This window comes from Cervus elaphus, chromosome 6 (genome assembly GCF_910594005.1).
Source record: "Cervus elaphus chromosome 6, mCerEla1.1, whole genome shotgun sequence".
Taxonomy (NCBI): Eukaryota; Metazoa; Chordata; class Mammalia; order Artiodactyla; family Cervidae; genus Cervus; species Cervus elaphus.
In genome coordinates, this window is record NC_057820.1 from 48635208 (window position 1) to 48651698 (window position 16491).

At 40.8% G+C, this 16491-nt stretch overlaps 1 protein-coding gene across 1 annotated transcript in view; it reads right to left on the reverse strand.

Annotated features, from left to right (window-relative positions):
- Positions 1–927: 927 nt before the first annotated feature.
- LOC122696612 (cyclin-Y-like protein 1) overlaps positions 928–16491 on the reverse strand; it is a 37679-nt gene continuing 22115 nt past the window's right edge. Inside the window, exons 5-10 of the mRNA XM_043906845.1 lie at positions 14674–14709; positions 12483–12534; positions 11516–11638; positions 7498–7658; positions 4121–4283; positions 928–2999 (exon numbers count right to left, since the gene is read on the reverse strand). Coding sequence (XP_043762780.1) covers positions 2886–2999; positions 4121–4283; positions 7498–7658; positions 11516–11638; positions 12483–12534; positions 14674–14709 — 649 coding nt within the window. The 3' untranslated portion in view covers positions 928–2885. The remainder of the gene's footprint in view (positions 3000–4120; positions 4284–7497; positions 7659–11515; positions 11639–12482; positions 12535–14673; positions 14710–16491) is intronic.

A 16491-nucleotide genomic window follows, 5' to 3' on the forward strand; every position in this document is an offset into this window, starting at 1 on the left:
CCCTATTGCCCCTACTAGGAACTAGTTTTCATGCCCTATAGTACTTATGAGAATCTTTAAGTTTTCCATTTATCAAAATGGCTGTAATTGTCTCTAGAATTAACACTGAAAGAGCAATGTTTAGTGATTCTAACTTGTCTTCAAACTACAGTCGTGTCCAAGCAGTGTTCCTACCCCCACTTTTTTTTAACCTTTGACCACTCAAGATGTGACAGCATTTCTGCTTAGTAACTGGCATATTATTACATGGTACAAACTATCTTAGTGATTTGTCATAGTTTTTTCTCTCCTTCTGCACTAATTCAGATTATTTCTCCTAATCAACAACTTACCAAGAACAAAGTTAAAAGATCTGACCTTAGGTAGTGAATTAAGGTGGATGAAGACACAACAATACTATCAGGAGTGATGGAATATTGCGCGAGTGCAGTGACTAGGGTCTTAGAGAAACCTGATGGTGATCTGGTACATCACATGGCTTGTTTAACATCACCCTCTTTACAACAACCTCAGTTCTACTTCCTCTTATTCCATTTTCTTTCCTGTTCAGTGGCTTGAAATCCTCAAGTAACTCATGTTCTGATTCAACAGTATTTCTGTAACTCCTTTCTGTGTTTTACCTTTTATCTTCCAATGTGCTTTTTTCCCCTGTTGGTACAATAACACACAATTCCAAAGTGCCATCTAATGCACTATGCCACTGAGCACCACAGCCAGTGATTTTAAGTGTACTAAATTATCTTCTGGTTGAAAAGAACATAAGCCGAAGAAATAAATGCCTCTTAACTAAAGGCAACGGTCAAAGAAACTTTTGAATGGGTAGTCGGAAAATGCTTTCAGGCCTGCCTATCAGAGCGGATTGAGAACATTTGCGCTAAGCAGAGCCGTGATGTTACGTGAGCAGTGAGAAGGTGCACAACAGCCACGTATTTTAATTAAAATACTTTTATTCTTTTCTTTTAATATAAACATGAGGAAGAAAAACCACACAAGTTGTAGCATCCTTTTCAAAATAAAACTGCAATCGATACTTGAATCTCCAAGCTCCATAAACAACATTTTTTGAGGTGGTAGACTGTAATATTTTATATCCATTATTTATCGTTTATGTCTCTGTCCTTTAAAAATGATGGAACCTGTGGCACTCAATATAATGTGAAGCCTTGCTATAAAGAGAGAAAGTATTTATAGCCCAGAAATGCTTTGTTTACAGGCAAAATTCCTAGGATTATGTTTGAGAAGGTAGGAGAAAGATTTTACATAGTTGAGAACACTTTTTTTTTTTAATGTTTCACATTTAGGTGACATCATTACCAATTTCCTAAAAGACTGATTACTGGACCTCCCTGTCTTTTAATGGGCTTCCTGGTGGCTAAGTGGTACCCTGTGTTTTAAAAAGCCTGAGGTAAGGGTTCCTAAGATTTATCTTTCCTCAAGTAACAACTTGAACTGACACACCTACAGCCAGGTTAACACGCAGAACAGAAAAGCTGTTTCATGTCGCTTACTTCCCTGTCACTACTACTAGGGTCCAGTTCCTTTCAGTTTATTATCGATAACTAATGCTATTGTTCGTAATTCCTTTACCAAACCTATAAAAAAGAAACTTCCGGGCTCAAGCAGATCAACAGCCCAGCCAGGCAAAGGACTATTTTAAAAAGAGGAGGCCAGGTCTATAAAGATACAAGATATCCTCCTGAAGTCTTTGTGCAATTTGAAGCTTTGATACTTGTAGAAATATAAATGCTACAAACTTACAAAACATCACCTGAGAGTTTACTTGAATTTCTTCTAAACTCATTTAGTTTTGTAAATTTTAAACATTAAGCTCTTAATTTTAATCTTTTGTTTTAGCCTATTGTTTGCCATCTTCAAGAGGGACTGAAACAAAAAATTCAAATTAAAAGCTTAACATCTAAGATTTACAAAACCAAATGAGTTTAGAAGAAATTCAAGTAAACTTTCAAGTCACATTTTGCGTCTGTAGCATTTATACTTCCACGGCAGTGTCCTGGAGTGTCCAAGCACACTGTATTAAAGCTTAAAATTGCACCAAGACTTTTGGGACACCTTCTATTTCACTATCTGCTTATTCCTGGACTAACAGGTTGGCTGCAATTATGAAAATATCCTTTAATACAAGTATTTAACAAAGAGGAAAATCATCAGAAAATGAGAAGCACCATTAGAGTTAACAAGAAACGCAGCAGGGACCCAATAGAAGCAGGTAACAACATACTTTCTCTGCTTATGATCCCAAACATGCTAATATGCTAATAAGTAGTGCTTGCAAAAAAACTGAATGACAAGTGTTATTCAGCAGCTTTTTGGTTTAAACTGATTGCCAAAAATGACTAGCAGCTTCAATGAAATAGGGAGGAAGAATCCTTCAAAACCTAACAGTGCTACAGCAGTCTGTTCCTAAGTGGCTATATGAGTTGTCAGGAGTCCCGTGTTTGAACGGCAATACTGCACTGATTCTAAAGGAATATGCAGCAATATGGGTGAGAAAAATAGGAAAAAGTAAAAGTTATACAGTTAGTGTCTTTAAAGTCTAAAAATTTAAACTATTAAAAAAACCTCACATAGTTCACAGTTATCGGCCTACACAGTAAGCAAATATCTGTGGGTGGGTTGGGAGCTTTTAGCTTTGGAGTGGTTTTTGTAACTCTGTTTACATTAAAAAGGACAGAAGAGTGTGTTGTCTTGACAAGGTCCAGTTTTTTCCTATGACCATAACCTTTGCTGTCTGCAAGTCTCTTGAATTCAGTGTCTTTCTTCTGGGTGAAATACTAACTTTGCTGGTTTCTGAGCAGGAGAGGTGGTATTTCTCCAGTCCTTGTTACGAGGGGTTCATGATGTTACAACCCCTCACCTCTCTCTGTTCATGAGAGGATGGCATTGGAGCGCTGAATACCAATGAAATGATCAGCGCTGAAAGACCTTCTCACAGCAACTCTGCCCACTTTGTATTTGTCTTCACACAGTCTGGAGATGGCCTAAGAAAGTCAATCAGATAGAACATAAGTATAATTGGGGGAAAAAAGTTCCAACCTTAAAGAAAGCAGCATTGATAAGCCACACATCTGCATTCATTTAGGTTGACAGTTGCTGCTACTTTGGATAGCTCATATCTACACTGCTGATTCCCTAAGATAATATTCTTCAAGGGCTATGATGAGATTGCTGGGGCAGGGAGGAACATATTTAAAAACTGGGTTCCCAAAATAGGCCCCATCTAACAGCAATATGATGTTACCTACATACTAGGTCCTTAAGCATAATGAACACACCTGAGCAAAATCAGTGTTTACCCAGCTATTCAACTTCTATTCAGTCTTCATTATTTACTACACTACGAACATTTTAATGAGGGTAGGTGTGTGTTGAAGGCAAGAAAGGTCTAGTGATGAAGCACTACAAGGTGCTATTTCACATGCATGTAAATTATTGTAGAAAAATGTCTTATTTCTAAAGTACCAAGGTACCAGAAAAAGTGTCAACTTTATATGTATTCATTTCAGTTGTAAATTTTGCTGTATACCCACCAGAAATCACAAACTACTTCAAATTACTCTTCAAATCACTACTACAAATTCCTTCATCCCATGTATGTTACCACTTCCATTAAAAACCCACCTACTTTCTACATCCAGTTTCTGAACCCACATTCTAATTTCCAAGTATAGGTCTCACAGGTTAGCCCCTGATGCTTCTGGTCTAATAAACTCATGGGGCTGAACTGTGATACACAAACACACACTACAAGCTCAGGCAGTTAAGAATGGTAAGTAATTATCAATGTACATATGATTAGGGACACAATTATAAGAATTATTCCTGTATGGTTATATGTAAGTGTGGAGGTTCAAATGGAAAACCATTAAGAACAATTAAATCTGATTTAAAATATTCTGAATTATGGTTACATAAAAGATATCTGTAATTTTTTTAAAAAAATAATGTGATATCTCTGTCTAACCCATAAAAGACACAGGGAATAAGATGCCAATGGGTTAATAAGCTCTGCAAACTGTCAGTCACTGCAGAGTGTAAGTCAGCCACAGACGCTGGCTTTGGTGGCTGACAGAAAACCCAGTTAGTGAATCCCCAGTCTTACCTCTAGGCTCTGTGCTCTTTCTGTGCTAAAAGGAGCAATTGGAAAACTCAGGTTGTCGTCATCTGCTAAGGAGAAAAGGTCAAAGTAGTATCTGGCATAAACACTGGTGGAAACCTTAAGATGAAACTGGAGGAGCTCCACAAAGTGCAGTTCCGCCTCATTCCTGGGGGAGGAGAAGACAAAACCAACATAGGACAATTTTAGTCAACTGGGCTATCTTCAGAAACCCCATTCTGTGCCACAACAGCTCTAAATACAGCTTGGAAACAAATAACGGCTCCCCAGCTGGATTAATACACTCATGTTCAAACAAGGGACAGCTCTTGGTGGTTCTTCCTGCGTCCTGGCACTTGGAGTTTGGGACAAGGCGGGGAGGTTACGGCCCTCTTATGCACCCATGCTGCTGACTCGGGGGCTCATTCCTCAGAGTTCCATCAGTGCAGCTGCGCATTCATGCTCCACGCTCGCTCACACGGCCCCGCTACAGTCATCAGATGACAGGAATGATGTGTGCTGTTTACTAGCTCTGGAGAACTTGCAGACATTCCCACAGATAACAGGAAGGGGCTTATTGAAGTAGAGACACGCCAACAAAAGGAGTAGGCACATCACCACGGCAACAAATGGGGCCATGGAGAGCCACTGCTATTATCTCTGAGGGGAGAAGACTCTTGAGGCAACAAGGATTCATCTCAGATAAATAAATAAATAAGCTACACGCGATGCGAAAGGGAATCCCCTCCCCCCGCTCCAGTGCAGGGGACTGTGGCAAAGGGCAGAATGCAAGTTTCTGTTCCTCTTAATCCCAGTAGGACCAGAAGGTGTTCCTGGGACAGGATGGGATACACTTTTCAAGCTATGGGAGGCAGTAGGATTAAGGGGAGACGTCTTGGCTAGACTAAATGCACCTGAGCAATGACCCCGATGGAGCAGTTCCCCCTGCGCTCTGTCCGCCGGCCCTGACTAGGACAGAAGGTGCATAGGCACGCAGGGGGCGAATTCAATGAAGTGGGAAAGTAGGGTCCTGGGAGCAGGTCTTTCCTGTGGGACCATACACAGTCATTAGCTTGTCTAATGTTTAAGTAAATAAAATCAGAGTAAGTCTTACCACTTTCACAGCAATCACTTTAAAGAGTTAATTATATACAAATGATAAATACCCAGACAAATGAAAGTGACTTATTTTTCAAAATATTTGTTTCCTGGTTTTAAAGTGTTAATATTTTATCCATTGGTAAGTCATCAAATGTTTGATGTTCTCCTGCATGGAGAGCAGAGTGTGAGCAGAAATGAGGTTTCTCATTTGCTGAACTTTAAACCTAACTGAACCTACCTCCAAAATTAATTTCCTGTTCATATGGCCATAAGTCTATAGAAATGTAAAACAGATAATGTTTTGATAATCAGCTAATGAGGACTTAATTTATTATGGGAATAAATGCACTTCACTATCCCTTTTATATTCTCTTCCACTAATACATTTTAATTGTGTGGAAATACAGTACTTCATAGGATTAACATGTCTATTAACAGAGCTTTACTTACTGAAGAAAAAGGCATTAGAACTACAGAATACGCTTCTGCGTTTTTTTTTTTTTTTTAAATGACTAGATGACTGAAGAGCATGCCATTTATAGGTGCAGCAAATTTTCTGAACAGCAGCTGCTCAATATATTCAAACAAGATACATGAATGTTAGAAAACTTTTAAGGAAAAGCTGATAGATGCCAATTTTTCAATTTAGACTCAAAATGAGACCATTACAAATAGCAGCCAACAGCAGGGGGATGAGACAAATGTGACTTGAACACTTGGCTGTAATGCTTTCCAGTTTCCAAAGATCATAAACAAAAGCAACCTATTACGAACATAGCTCCTGGTGATTCTGTTGTACACAGAAAAGGGCTGTTTACAATTAGCTTCTTCCTGTAGCTAGACACTGCCATCAGTGCTATTGGGCTCACATCTATGAACATCCACACACTTCCCTGCATGTTCTCTGATGCTGTAACTGGACCCAGAGCCCCCGTCAGCTTAGCTGCAGGTTCTGAGAAAATTTCAGCTGCCATCATGGCAGACCTGGTGTTTATGATTACACATTTTCCTTCCTTCAAGGAACCAGTTTAAAGATGGATGATAGTGGTGCTCAACGTCACCTTAGTTTCTACAAATTCCAAAAGTACTTCTACTTATCTCGAATTATCTGCCGTAACACTAAGGTGGCTACCAGCAATATCACCATGACACTTTCTATCATCAAAGTGGACATTTTCACCAAAAGCCACTTTGACAGCTACCAACAATCACTGGTCCCTTCTCTTAGTCACAAGCTTCTTTGCTTCAGTTGTAAATATGCACTTTGGTAAATCTGAATTAAGAGTCAGGGGCAAAGGGAACAAACTCTTGCCACTGCCTGCCATGACCTTGATCGTCCTCTGCTGTTCAGTATAATAAAGAGGTGCCCCTTTACGTTTTCCTAAATGCCACCCACAAGGACATTTTTCCTGTCAAGTGAGCACTTCTAGAGTCTGCTGCAAATACCTCTCTGGTTCCTGCTGCCTCCCACCCTCGAGGCCCTTCCCTGCAGCCAGACAGCAAGCCTGATGTTTCACGCCCATGGGAGCATGCCATCTGTGAGGAACCCCCCAAGTTAACTCGAGGCCCCACCAAGTACCACTGTGGTTGCTGAGTGCCCCGGGTGAGGCCCCACTGACACTTCCTGGGCTATCTGAGACAAAGGAGTTTCCTAACTCAGCAGACCTACTTCTAAACATGGGGAACACTCCTGACAGTGGAGGAGACAGAACACAGAGATCTGAAACCTTTCTATTTGGTCATCTGTACATCATGGTTTCCGTAACAACAGAACCTTAGAGACAACCTCAGATTACAAAAGAAAAGACCTGCAAAAACAAACATACAATGTGTGACTCAAGTTGAAGTTATAACCTCAGTAGTCTGGAGGTGCTAAGATCTCAGCAGTGACCACTTAACTTCCAAGGCCAGACATGTGTCTCTTAAAAACAGACTGGACCTGGTAGACAGCTTTAAGAAAGACGTGAAGTTATTTACTGCATCATGTTGTTCTGGTAGTGAGCTTGTAAAATGGCAAAAACCACCAGAAAAGTAATTTCAATTTATCAAGCAGAATATTACAACAGTAACACACCAAGATTTAACTAATTAATGATGGGAAATACAAATGGTTATACTACAGCTAGACAGAAAGAAGTCTAATTTTATATTTATACCTAATTCAGCTCTCTGCACAATGTAACATTTCTTAAAATGTAACATTTCTTAAGCTGTAAACTTTATGGGAGCAAATAAGGTATTGGAAAATGGTTAGACAGTTCACCGTAACCTTACAAACTCACATGTCCTCAAGTGTAATGTCCTTTAGGATCTGGCAGTAGTCCGAAATAGCCTTATCGTCCCAAACCTTGGAGGCAAGAAGAATGGCTCCCAAAACAATTCTTTTCCAGTTAGTGGGGCAAAGGTCGATCTCAGCATAAGTTAAAAGCCTTTCTAAGTAAACCTGCAAAAGTAGAGGACTGACCTTTGATTTTAGTTCAGTTTAAAAGCTGTCATAGAATTGTTAGGAATGATAGGTTTCATCTGTTTTTAACATATCTTTTATTCTTTGGTTCTACAGAGACTTTTGCTTGGCCAGCCAAGGCCAAAGGCCAGGTCACAGTTGTAAGGCAAATATTTCTGTCAGTCTGGTATTTCTACTCTGCCCATGTGAATTTCCAACCCAATTTTGGTCGCAGGAATGAAAGGACATCTCAGCATTCTAAAGACAGGCATTGTGTTATTACCTTCCCACTTGTAAAAGGCAGCACGTATGGCCCAGCATTGATTCAACCGTTCAGTAAATGCTTGAGTGCCTACCGTGTGCAATGTACCTACCATACTGGTGGTGGGTACGTGGCAATTTTACATAAAGCTTGAGTATGTAAAACTCTGGTAAGACTGAGCATTTCTTTATCTTCTCTTCAGAGGGTGAACTTGAAGATAATAACTGGTGGTCAAGGAGCCTCCTTGCTGCGCCCCACAGGGCAGGCAGCACGGAGCAGCTGTGCTTTACACTCAGGGCCTCTTCAGGGAAGATTCACGCACAAAGAGCTCTTTGTTCACACCCCGATTTTTCACATCTCCATTATTTCATAACTCACTGGTCTTACATATTCTGCAACTTAGTCAATTTGTTTGGTTCTAAGGTGGTTAAGAGCTGCCGATGTCTGAATCCCTGGGGCTCCTCTAAATCTGCCAGGTAGTTTGTGAGATGACTTCATGGCTTCTTTTATATGTGTCAAATGGCTATTCTATAAAGAACCAGACCAAGTTAACAGCTGAGTAAAGACTAAAGACATAAGTTGTGATGGTGTTACCTCTGCAGAAGAAAATATATGCCATTTGACAAAAAGAAAAATGTCCCGTTATCAGACTGACAGCTCCGATCTGCCAAAGCTCTCCAAACTCAATTGTGTTTCAAACACGGTTACTGAGATTATATACTCTTAGTGAACTTCTGCACCCCACTCCCCAGAGAACTCCACACGCGCCAGTACTCTCCAAGAACGAGTCTCCCGCAGGGTCCGCCCCTCTGCTGTATTATGGCACTGACAGAGGCAGTTCAGCCTTAGGGGCAGTCCCTCAGCTTCCTCTCAGCTTCACTTTATAAAGGCAAACCTGGTCTCATTTACACCACTTGCCCTCCTGTCTCAGTGGAAGTTACACTTCTTTCTTTTCCCTGAAGCTAACTCTTCTATGAATGAAGTCAGTCCCACCTCTCATTTCTGCAGAACACTGTTCCCACAATTCATCTCTTCTTGAACAACCCCCTCTCTGTCAGAGATTTTCTCCAATGTTTTCTTACATGTTCTCAGCCCATCCGTCACCACCCCTTAGAACACTTCCTTCAGGAAATGTTCTGACACTGGCTCCTCATGACCCATCCTCTCCTTAGCCCATCTAGTCTGCCCCTGGCCGCCACTGCCCCCCTGAAACTACTGAGGCATGGTCACTGCTGCCTTCATGACAAACAGCCAGCACTCTTCATCACAGCGCCCCACTCCCCAGGCCTGCCCTCAGAGCTGAGAGACACTGCCACACGCCTGGCTGCCGGGACCAAAGACCTCCACTTGAGTTATCTCACTACCATCTGTTGGGAATTCTTATCTCCACTTTCACTGGTCACCTGCCGGCTCTGCTCTTCTGTCCGTCACTTCTGGCTTCTATCACTGCCATTGCCTCCTAACTTCTCTGCTTCCACTGAAAGCCAACCACAGTCTGTTCTCCCCAGAGCAGCCAGGAGAGCCTCTCAGATTAAGTGCACTTCACGGGCCTGCTCAACATCTGCCAGGGCTCTCCCATCAAACAGGTCACTTCTGTGGCCTGCTAGTCACGAGGCCCTGGGTGAGATGCCATCGTCCTTCTGTGCCCTCATTGCCTGTGCCTTCCCTCATTCCCTACTCTGATCACAGCGGCACCCTGCTGACCCCTCAGCACAGAACCCGCTCCTGTCTGCGCCTCGTGCTCTGCCCCCTGCCTGTGCTCTCAGGCCCCTCATCTTCCTCAGTCCAGCCAGGTCCTGGTTCAGATCTCACCTCTGTAAAGAGGCTCTTCCTGGTCTTTCTAGCGTGCATGTGTTAAGTCGCTCAGTCGTGTCTGACTCTGTGACCCCATGGACCCGTCTGGCTCCTCTGTCCATGGGGAATTCTCCAGGCAAGAATACTGCAGTGGGTTGCCACTCCCTTCTCCAGGGGATCTTCCCAAACCAGGGATGGAACCCAAGTCTCCTGCACTGCAGGCAGACTGCTTCCTGTCTGAGCCACCAGGGAAGCCCCTCGAATCTCTCCATCCCTTTACCTTGCTTTCTCTTTCTAGCTTTCACTACTACTTCAAACAGTCATCTTTTTAAAAATACTCATTTTAAAAAGTCTTACACTCTGTGGTACACCCGATACTTACACACACTGTAAATGAACCATACTCCATAAAAACTAGAGAAAAACAAAACCCTTATGTCTGCTATACTTACCTCAGAAAGGCAAGAACTCTCCTCTATGCCCAGCACTTAGAACCGTGACACGGGCAGGCATCTGGTGCCCATGTATGCCCTAAGGAGTTCCTTGGCAGCACTCAGCACGTGCACCATGCTCTCCTTCTTCAAGCTCTCCTGGCAGCTCTTCTGATTCTGTCCTGGGTTTCCTACCACTCCGGCCACTCCTCTGGGGATGTGTCCTGTGAGTGCTGACAGTCCCCACAGATCTATCTTCTCCTCAACTTTTATTTAACGTACTTTCTCTGCATTTGAACAGCTACACGTAATTCCCTGCCTCTTGCTCAGCTTCGGGCTCCAATCCCATACAGTCAAATGACTGCTAGACACTGTCACTCTGCTGTCTCACAGGTCCATCGGGCTTAACTTGTCTACAAAGAAATGCCCCTCTTCCAACCCACACACCCTCTCCTGCCTGCATTTCCCAGCTCTCCACGTGCCAGCGCCACTCCCGCCTCTCTCAAGCACATGCCAACTGAGCCCTGTACCTGGCTCGCAGCTCCAAGAAAAGGCCTGCGTCTGACCCGGGCCCACTGAGGGGAAGCCTCCTCTCCTACACTCTGCCTGCAGGGGCGCGGGCAGCGGTGGACGCAGGCCCTCCCTCCAGACCATGCAGCTGACCTTCCCCTATGGGTTTGCTATAGGGAGGAGTTAGGCAATCCCAACGACCTCTCAGCTGAATATGATGTATTAGTCAAATGATGAAATCTTACCACAGGAATTCAGTATGGATGACAGAAAGGTCCTCACATAGCTGGAGCTCGGCAGGCTAACCTGAGTAAAGCCTTTCCAAGCACTGCTGACACCCCAGTCCTGGGTACCTTCACACGCCGGCACCAGGGGACAGTAGAGATGGTTAACACTGTCGTCCAAGGTCAGGGAGGTGAAGGCAGTCAGTCTCAATCAAGACACACATCACACTGCCTAGGCAACACAGCCTGAGACTCAGAAACACACTGAATCTACACCTGCCGTGGGCCAGGAAGTTCAGTGATCGCCTCCATCCTACCACCCAGCACACTTTGCCGGTGTGCGCCTGTGTGCCCTGTGTGTGCATGCATCCTGAGGTGTGGAAGGAGAAACCAGAAGTCTCTCCTGCTGCCTTTAACATCAATTGTTTTGTGATGAGAAAAGCAGTGGCAACATTTTAAATCATGATGATTACTAAAGCTCAAATCTGTATGTTTTCATTCCTTTTGATACATTTCTCTTTAATAAAGTTCTGATGATCATTTCAGGAACCTACTTTCATTTGAAAAACAGGCCCATACCTTCTGTACAAGAAAAAAATTTCTAGAGATGCTTCTATTAAGAGAAAAATATATTACCAAAGTCACTATTGCACATTTAATAGTAGCCAGCTGGGCGGCACTGAAGAGAGCATACACAAATCTGTAGATGTATTTGGGTTCAGGATCATGCTGAAAGTACTCCTCCGGAACCCTTTCTCGCTGAAAGAAGAAAAAACACAGTGTTAAGTATCCACTGAAGAAAAATACTTAAAAGTACCCTCAAGATAGCAATCTTCACACGTGGGCCCACGTGCTACTTAAAATAATTTTGACTAGGTGACATATCTTGTAGTCTTTTAAATATAAACAATTGGATCCTAAAGTACCATAGTGATTCAATACTCACTACCATTCATTAAAGAAAAATGCAAGCACAACCTCAGAAAATGTATTTTCACCTTCTTCCCCAAAGAATTCTAACCAAATGCAAACTATTTTTAGGCTCAAAGTCTTGCTGATCATTGTACGTCATCAGACTTTTCTGCAGTCAACTATGAAAACACCTTTCCAGTGTCCTGTAACCAGAGGCTCTAAGAGTGTGCTCTCTTACACAGCGGTCACCAGTCACATGTGTCTACTGAGCACCTGAAGAAGTGAGTTTTTAAACCCTGTCATTTTAATTAGTTTAAAATTTAAACAGTTTTTAAATTTTCTCCTTAGAGGTCTTACATATGTGTTAGGAAATGTTTATATTGTGTGACGCTATGGAAAATCATCCTTTAAAAACCTACATTTTCTGTTGCTTGTGTATGTTTACTTACCTGCTCATTCGTCATACAAAGCGTAACTTGGTTCTTATCAGTCACACCCCTGACACAACATGCTTTTGGTAAAATTACTTGACATAATATGGGGTGGGGGAAGAAGACTTAAAGGAAGACAATCTTGGCTTTGAGCTGGAGGCAATAATTTTCTTCTAGTAATTAATTTCAAAGCAAATCAGCATGAAATAAACACAACTGTAATAAGAGAAAAATACACCTTCAATAAAAGTGACACTTACTGTGAGTGGATGTGATCTCTCATCAAAAATGTCCAAGGACCTATTAGAATCTCTATAAAATAAGAATGTGTATTTTAAAAATTAATTCAGGAGTTACTAGCTTAGTAAAATATCTGCTAAAAGTAGAGAGAGGAGTAGAGGAAGCTTAACCTTAATAAAGCAAACAGTTTTACATATTCTCCTGGATTCTGCCCTTAGAAAGGTTTTCTGACCTATTTTATACTCAGCACACCAAGTTGCATGAAATCTCTTCTATAACCAGCCAGAGCTGCCTTTACCCACACAGACCCCTTCTAACAGGCAATGTTCGTAGACCAATACATTTCCACTTCACTAACCTCACAATGGAATATACAAGAACATTTTATAAAGTGGTAGTAGTAGGCAATAAAGTCTTCTAACTTCAATGAATGTAAATATGAGATTCATGATTTTTTCTTGTCTCCACCCCGCTTTTGTTCTTCATATTATATTCTTATTGTTTATTTCTTCTTGTCTCTTTTAAATAGTTTGAGTTAAAAATTTTAATTGTCTTTTAAGAGAGACCAGGCTTTTTCTTTTAAATTCCACCACACTACTACACTGTGCCCATTTAAACAGTAGTTCTGCAAATGTGGTCTATAGGCCTCTATAGGAATCTCCCCTGGCCCCTCTTCAGAAATCCTGTAAGTCCAAGAGGTCAAAACGTGTTTTATAAGAATACCAAGACATCACCTGCCTTTACCCTGTTTGACACTTAACTATGATTGTATAAAAGCAAAAGTGGGTAAAATTGCTCATTTCTGAGTGTGAATCAAGGCAGTGGTATGAAACTAAATTAGAAGTCATTCACTTATTCCTGGCCAAATGAATGTAAAAAATCTGCTTCACTTAAGAACATCCATGATGAAAGAGTAAAAATTAAGTGTTCTTAAACCTTTACTCTTCTTCTTCATATTCTGAGTAAGCGGAAAGTATGCATTAAGCGCTTGTATGGACTGAAATATGGCTGTGCTAAGGAAGAGCATTTGTAACTTACTGGTAACCAAGTCACTTTCTTCCCCCTAGAACATCATATTTAAACCACTTTTTTCATGAAACGCCAATTGACAGTCATTTTTTCAAAAATGAACAAAGTGAGCCTGTCACTTCAAAGACAACTCTAAACTATTTGTTGCCAATGATAAAATTCAAACCATCAAGCTAAAAATATTAGGATTTTTGGAAAATTTGTACCTTCCAGTGTGTTATTTATGGTGAGCTTGATTTATCAATACTTAAAGACTTTCCTGATAAGACTGGTAGTGATACTAACAAGAGTGAGTTTTTGACACTGTCTGAAGACATGTGAACCAATACTTTGCAAATGACAATGTATAATATAAAATCATGTACAGATAAAAAGATCCACTCAGTATGCATGACAGATCAATGGGCATTAATTTAACATAGTATCTACCTCAAGTTCACTGATAATGACTTGGAACTCCATCTTAACTAATTTAATAAACTGGCACATGTGGATTTTGGGGACAGTATCAAAGAATATGTCCAATTATCTCAAGGCTTTAAAAATTCACCTTTTCCCAACTATATGTCTGCATGTAGCTGGATCTTCATATTGCTTCTTCAAAGCAAATGACTGAAGACAATGTTGACATGAGAATCAACTGTCTCCTATTAATGAGATACTATCCTCTCCACTATTTTGTTGTGGAAAATGGTTATTTTTCATTAAAAAAATGACTTATGTTAAACACTGGGGTCCCCAGTCAGATGGTGATCTCATCCCTCAGGAGACAGTGTTCCTGTCCTAATGTGGAGAGAAGCAGAACACCTTACTTGCACCTACAGAGCAGAGGCCGGGGTGCTGCTAAACACTCTGCGGCACACAGGGTGGCACCCCACGCCAAAGCCTCATCCGGCTCAGAACTTCAGCAGTGCTGAGGAAAGCCTGTTTTCACATACAGTGGATTTAATTTTTTAAATTTTAAATTTCAATTTCTAATACAGTAAATATCCATGTAAACCACATAAAACTTAAAGAATTAAGAGTCTCAAAATAAAAATAAATGATTCACTTCAATACTGTAATGAAAGGACTCCTAACAGTAAAAGCTTACTCTAATACTGTCCATTGTTATTAACACTAAACTTGATACTGTGTAAATTAATTAGCTGGAATAACAAGACAGGTTTTAAAAGAGCTCACCTGTTTTTTATGTGGTTATATATTTCTAAGCTCACCCTGTGGAGGAAAAAAAAATATTGTAATAATTGGTTTTTATCACATTAGGCCTGAAGACATTTTAAAGGGTTGGTAGAGAGGTAAGACCATCCAGATGCCCGGTGGCCCCCACACCCCCTAATTCAGAGCAGTACCCATAGGTGGTATCCCCCATGTTTTAGGTTCTTTGGCTTTTAGCAAAATTAGGAGACCCAAAATATAGATGTGCTCTTAGAAGACATGTTTGGGTTGATTATTATAATATATAAATTCTTACATATTTCCCCGGTCATTTGTCCTTCTATGCACAGAATCTTTCATCCCATACAAGTTACATCATCTATCCACATGGTTAAATTTAAGCCATACAGATTTTGTGCGTGTGGCTTTTTGTTAGGCACTGCATTTCAGTTGATTCCGTTCGGTAGTCCCCCTAACACATCTATTTTCCATTATTTCTCTAAAAGTAAGTAATACAAGTGCTCCATATCAAATAAAATGGATTTAAAATCACTTTCACACATAATTATTAGAAAATTTAATAGCAAAATTTTATAGTCACAAAATTGATGATAGGCCTAGTTATCCTGAAATAAGCACTGCTAATAAGGCAGCACAATACAACACAGTACACTATTAATGACAGGTATTTCCACATTATTTTAAATAAAGTATTAACTAACCAACAGGTACAAGTCCTCAGATAGTTTTTACACTACTATAGCCCTAAGTTATTCACAGATGCTGTGTATTAGGCAATTAAGGGGTTCTCTGGTTAAGTTATTTGCTTCCCTTTGTTCTCAGTATCTAAAATGAAACTCAAAATAATAGAGAGAAGGCAAATCTGAATTTTGTAACTCCTCTATAGAATCTTAGCATTTGCAGAAAGGCCTGTAACACTGTTAGCATCAAAGATGGATACTTCTATAGTGCTTCAAAGTTTCTTCAAATTGATTTTAAAGTCACAGAATTAAAAGTTACACGATAAAAAGGGCAACTGAACCTAATATGATACTTAACCCATTTTACAAATAAGAGAATCAAGGCTTAAAATTGACTTACTCAACGTCCCACCAGTTATCAGAAGTAGTTCTCTTTCTCCTACCCTCAAAGCAGAGAGTGGTTCCCAAGGTCAGCTGCACACTGGATTACCCGGGACGCTTTAAACACTGCCTGGCTTCTGCTTCAAAATGTTCTGATTTAACTGCATTAGGTACGACCTGGGCAACAGGATTGTATTTAAAGCTCCCCAGGTGACTGCAACGTGCAGCCAAGTCTAGGAATGAATGAGTCAGGGTTAAGATCAGAATCTCTCAGGATGCTTTTGTCTATGAAATCATGCCTCACACATCATTCCTCAGCTTGTCAAAAGGGGTGTGTGTGTGAGAGAAAGAGACACAGGGACAGAGAGGCAGATAGACCCACAGACTGTGTCTTGAGGGCAGGGAGGAAAGGTGGAATTCATGTATGTGTTCAGAGACATACATCTTGAAAAAGTTGCACAAGTGATTCTAATAAGGCTCACCTACCCCAAATGAAAACTAATCCCATCGTATTTTTCAAGATCATTCCTAAAAGCCAATTTGCCCTATTAATTTTCTCAGTAAACCTTTATTTCATCAATAATGAATGTGAATGGTCATTTTTAAAACTTAATGAGAAAAAAATTTACTTTATTTCCAAACACTAAGACTAGGTTGAGAATAAAAAGCATGAAACCTACTTGTCTGAGCAAGGTTAATCTTTAAAACTACTTCTGAATTATATACTGGAACATCAGGCTCTTTTGAATTCAAAAGAAGC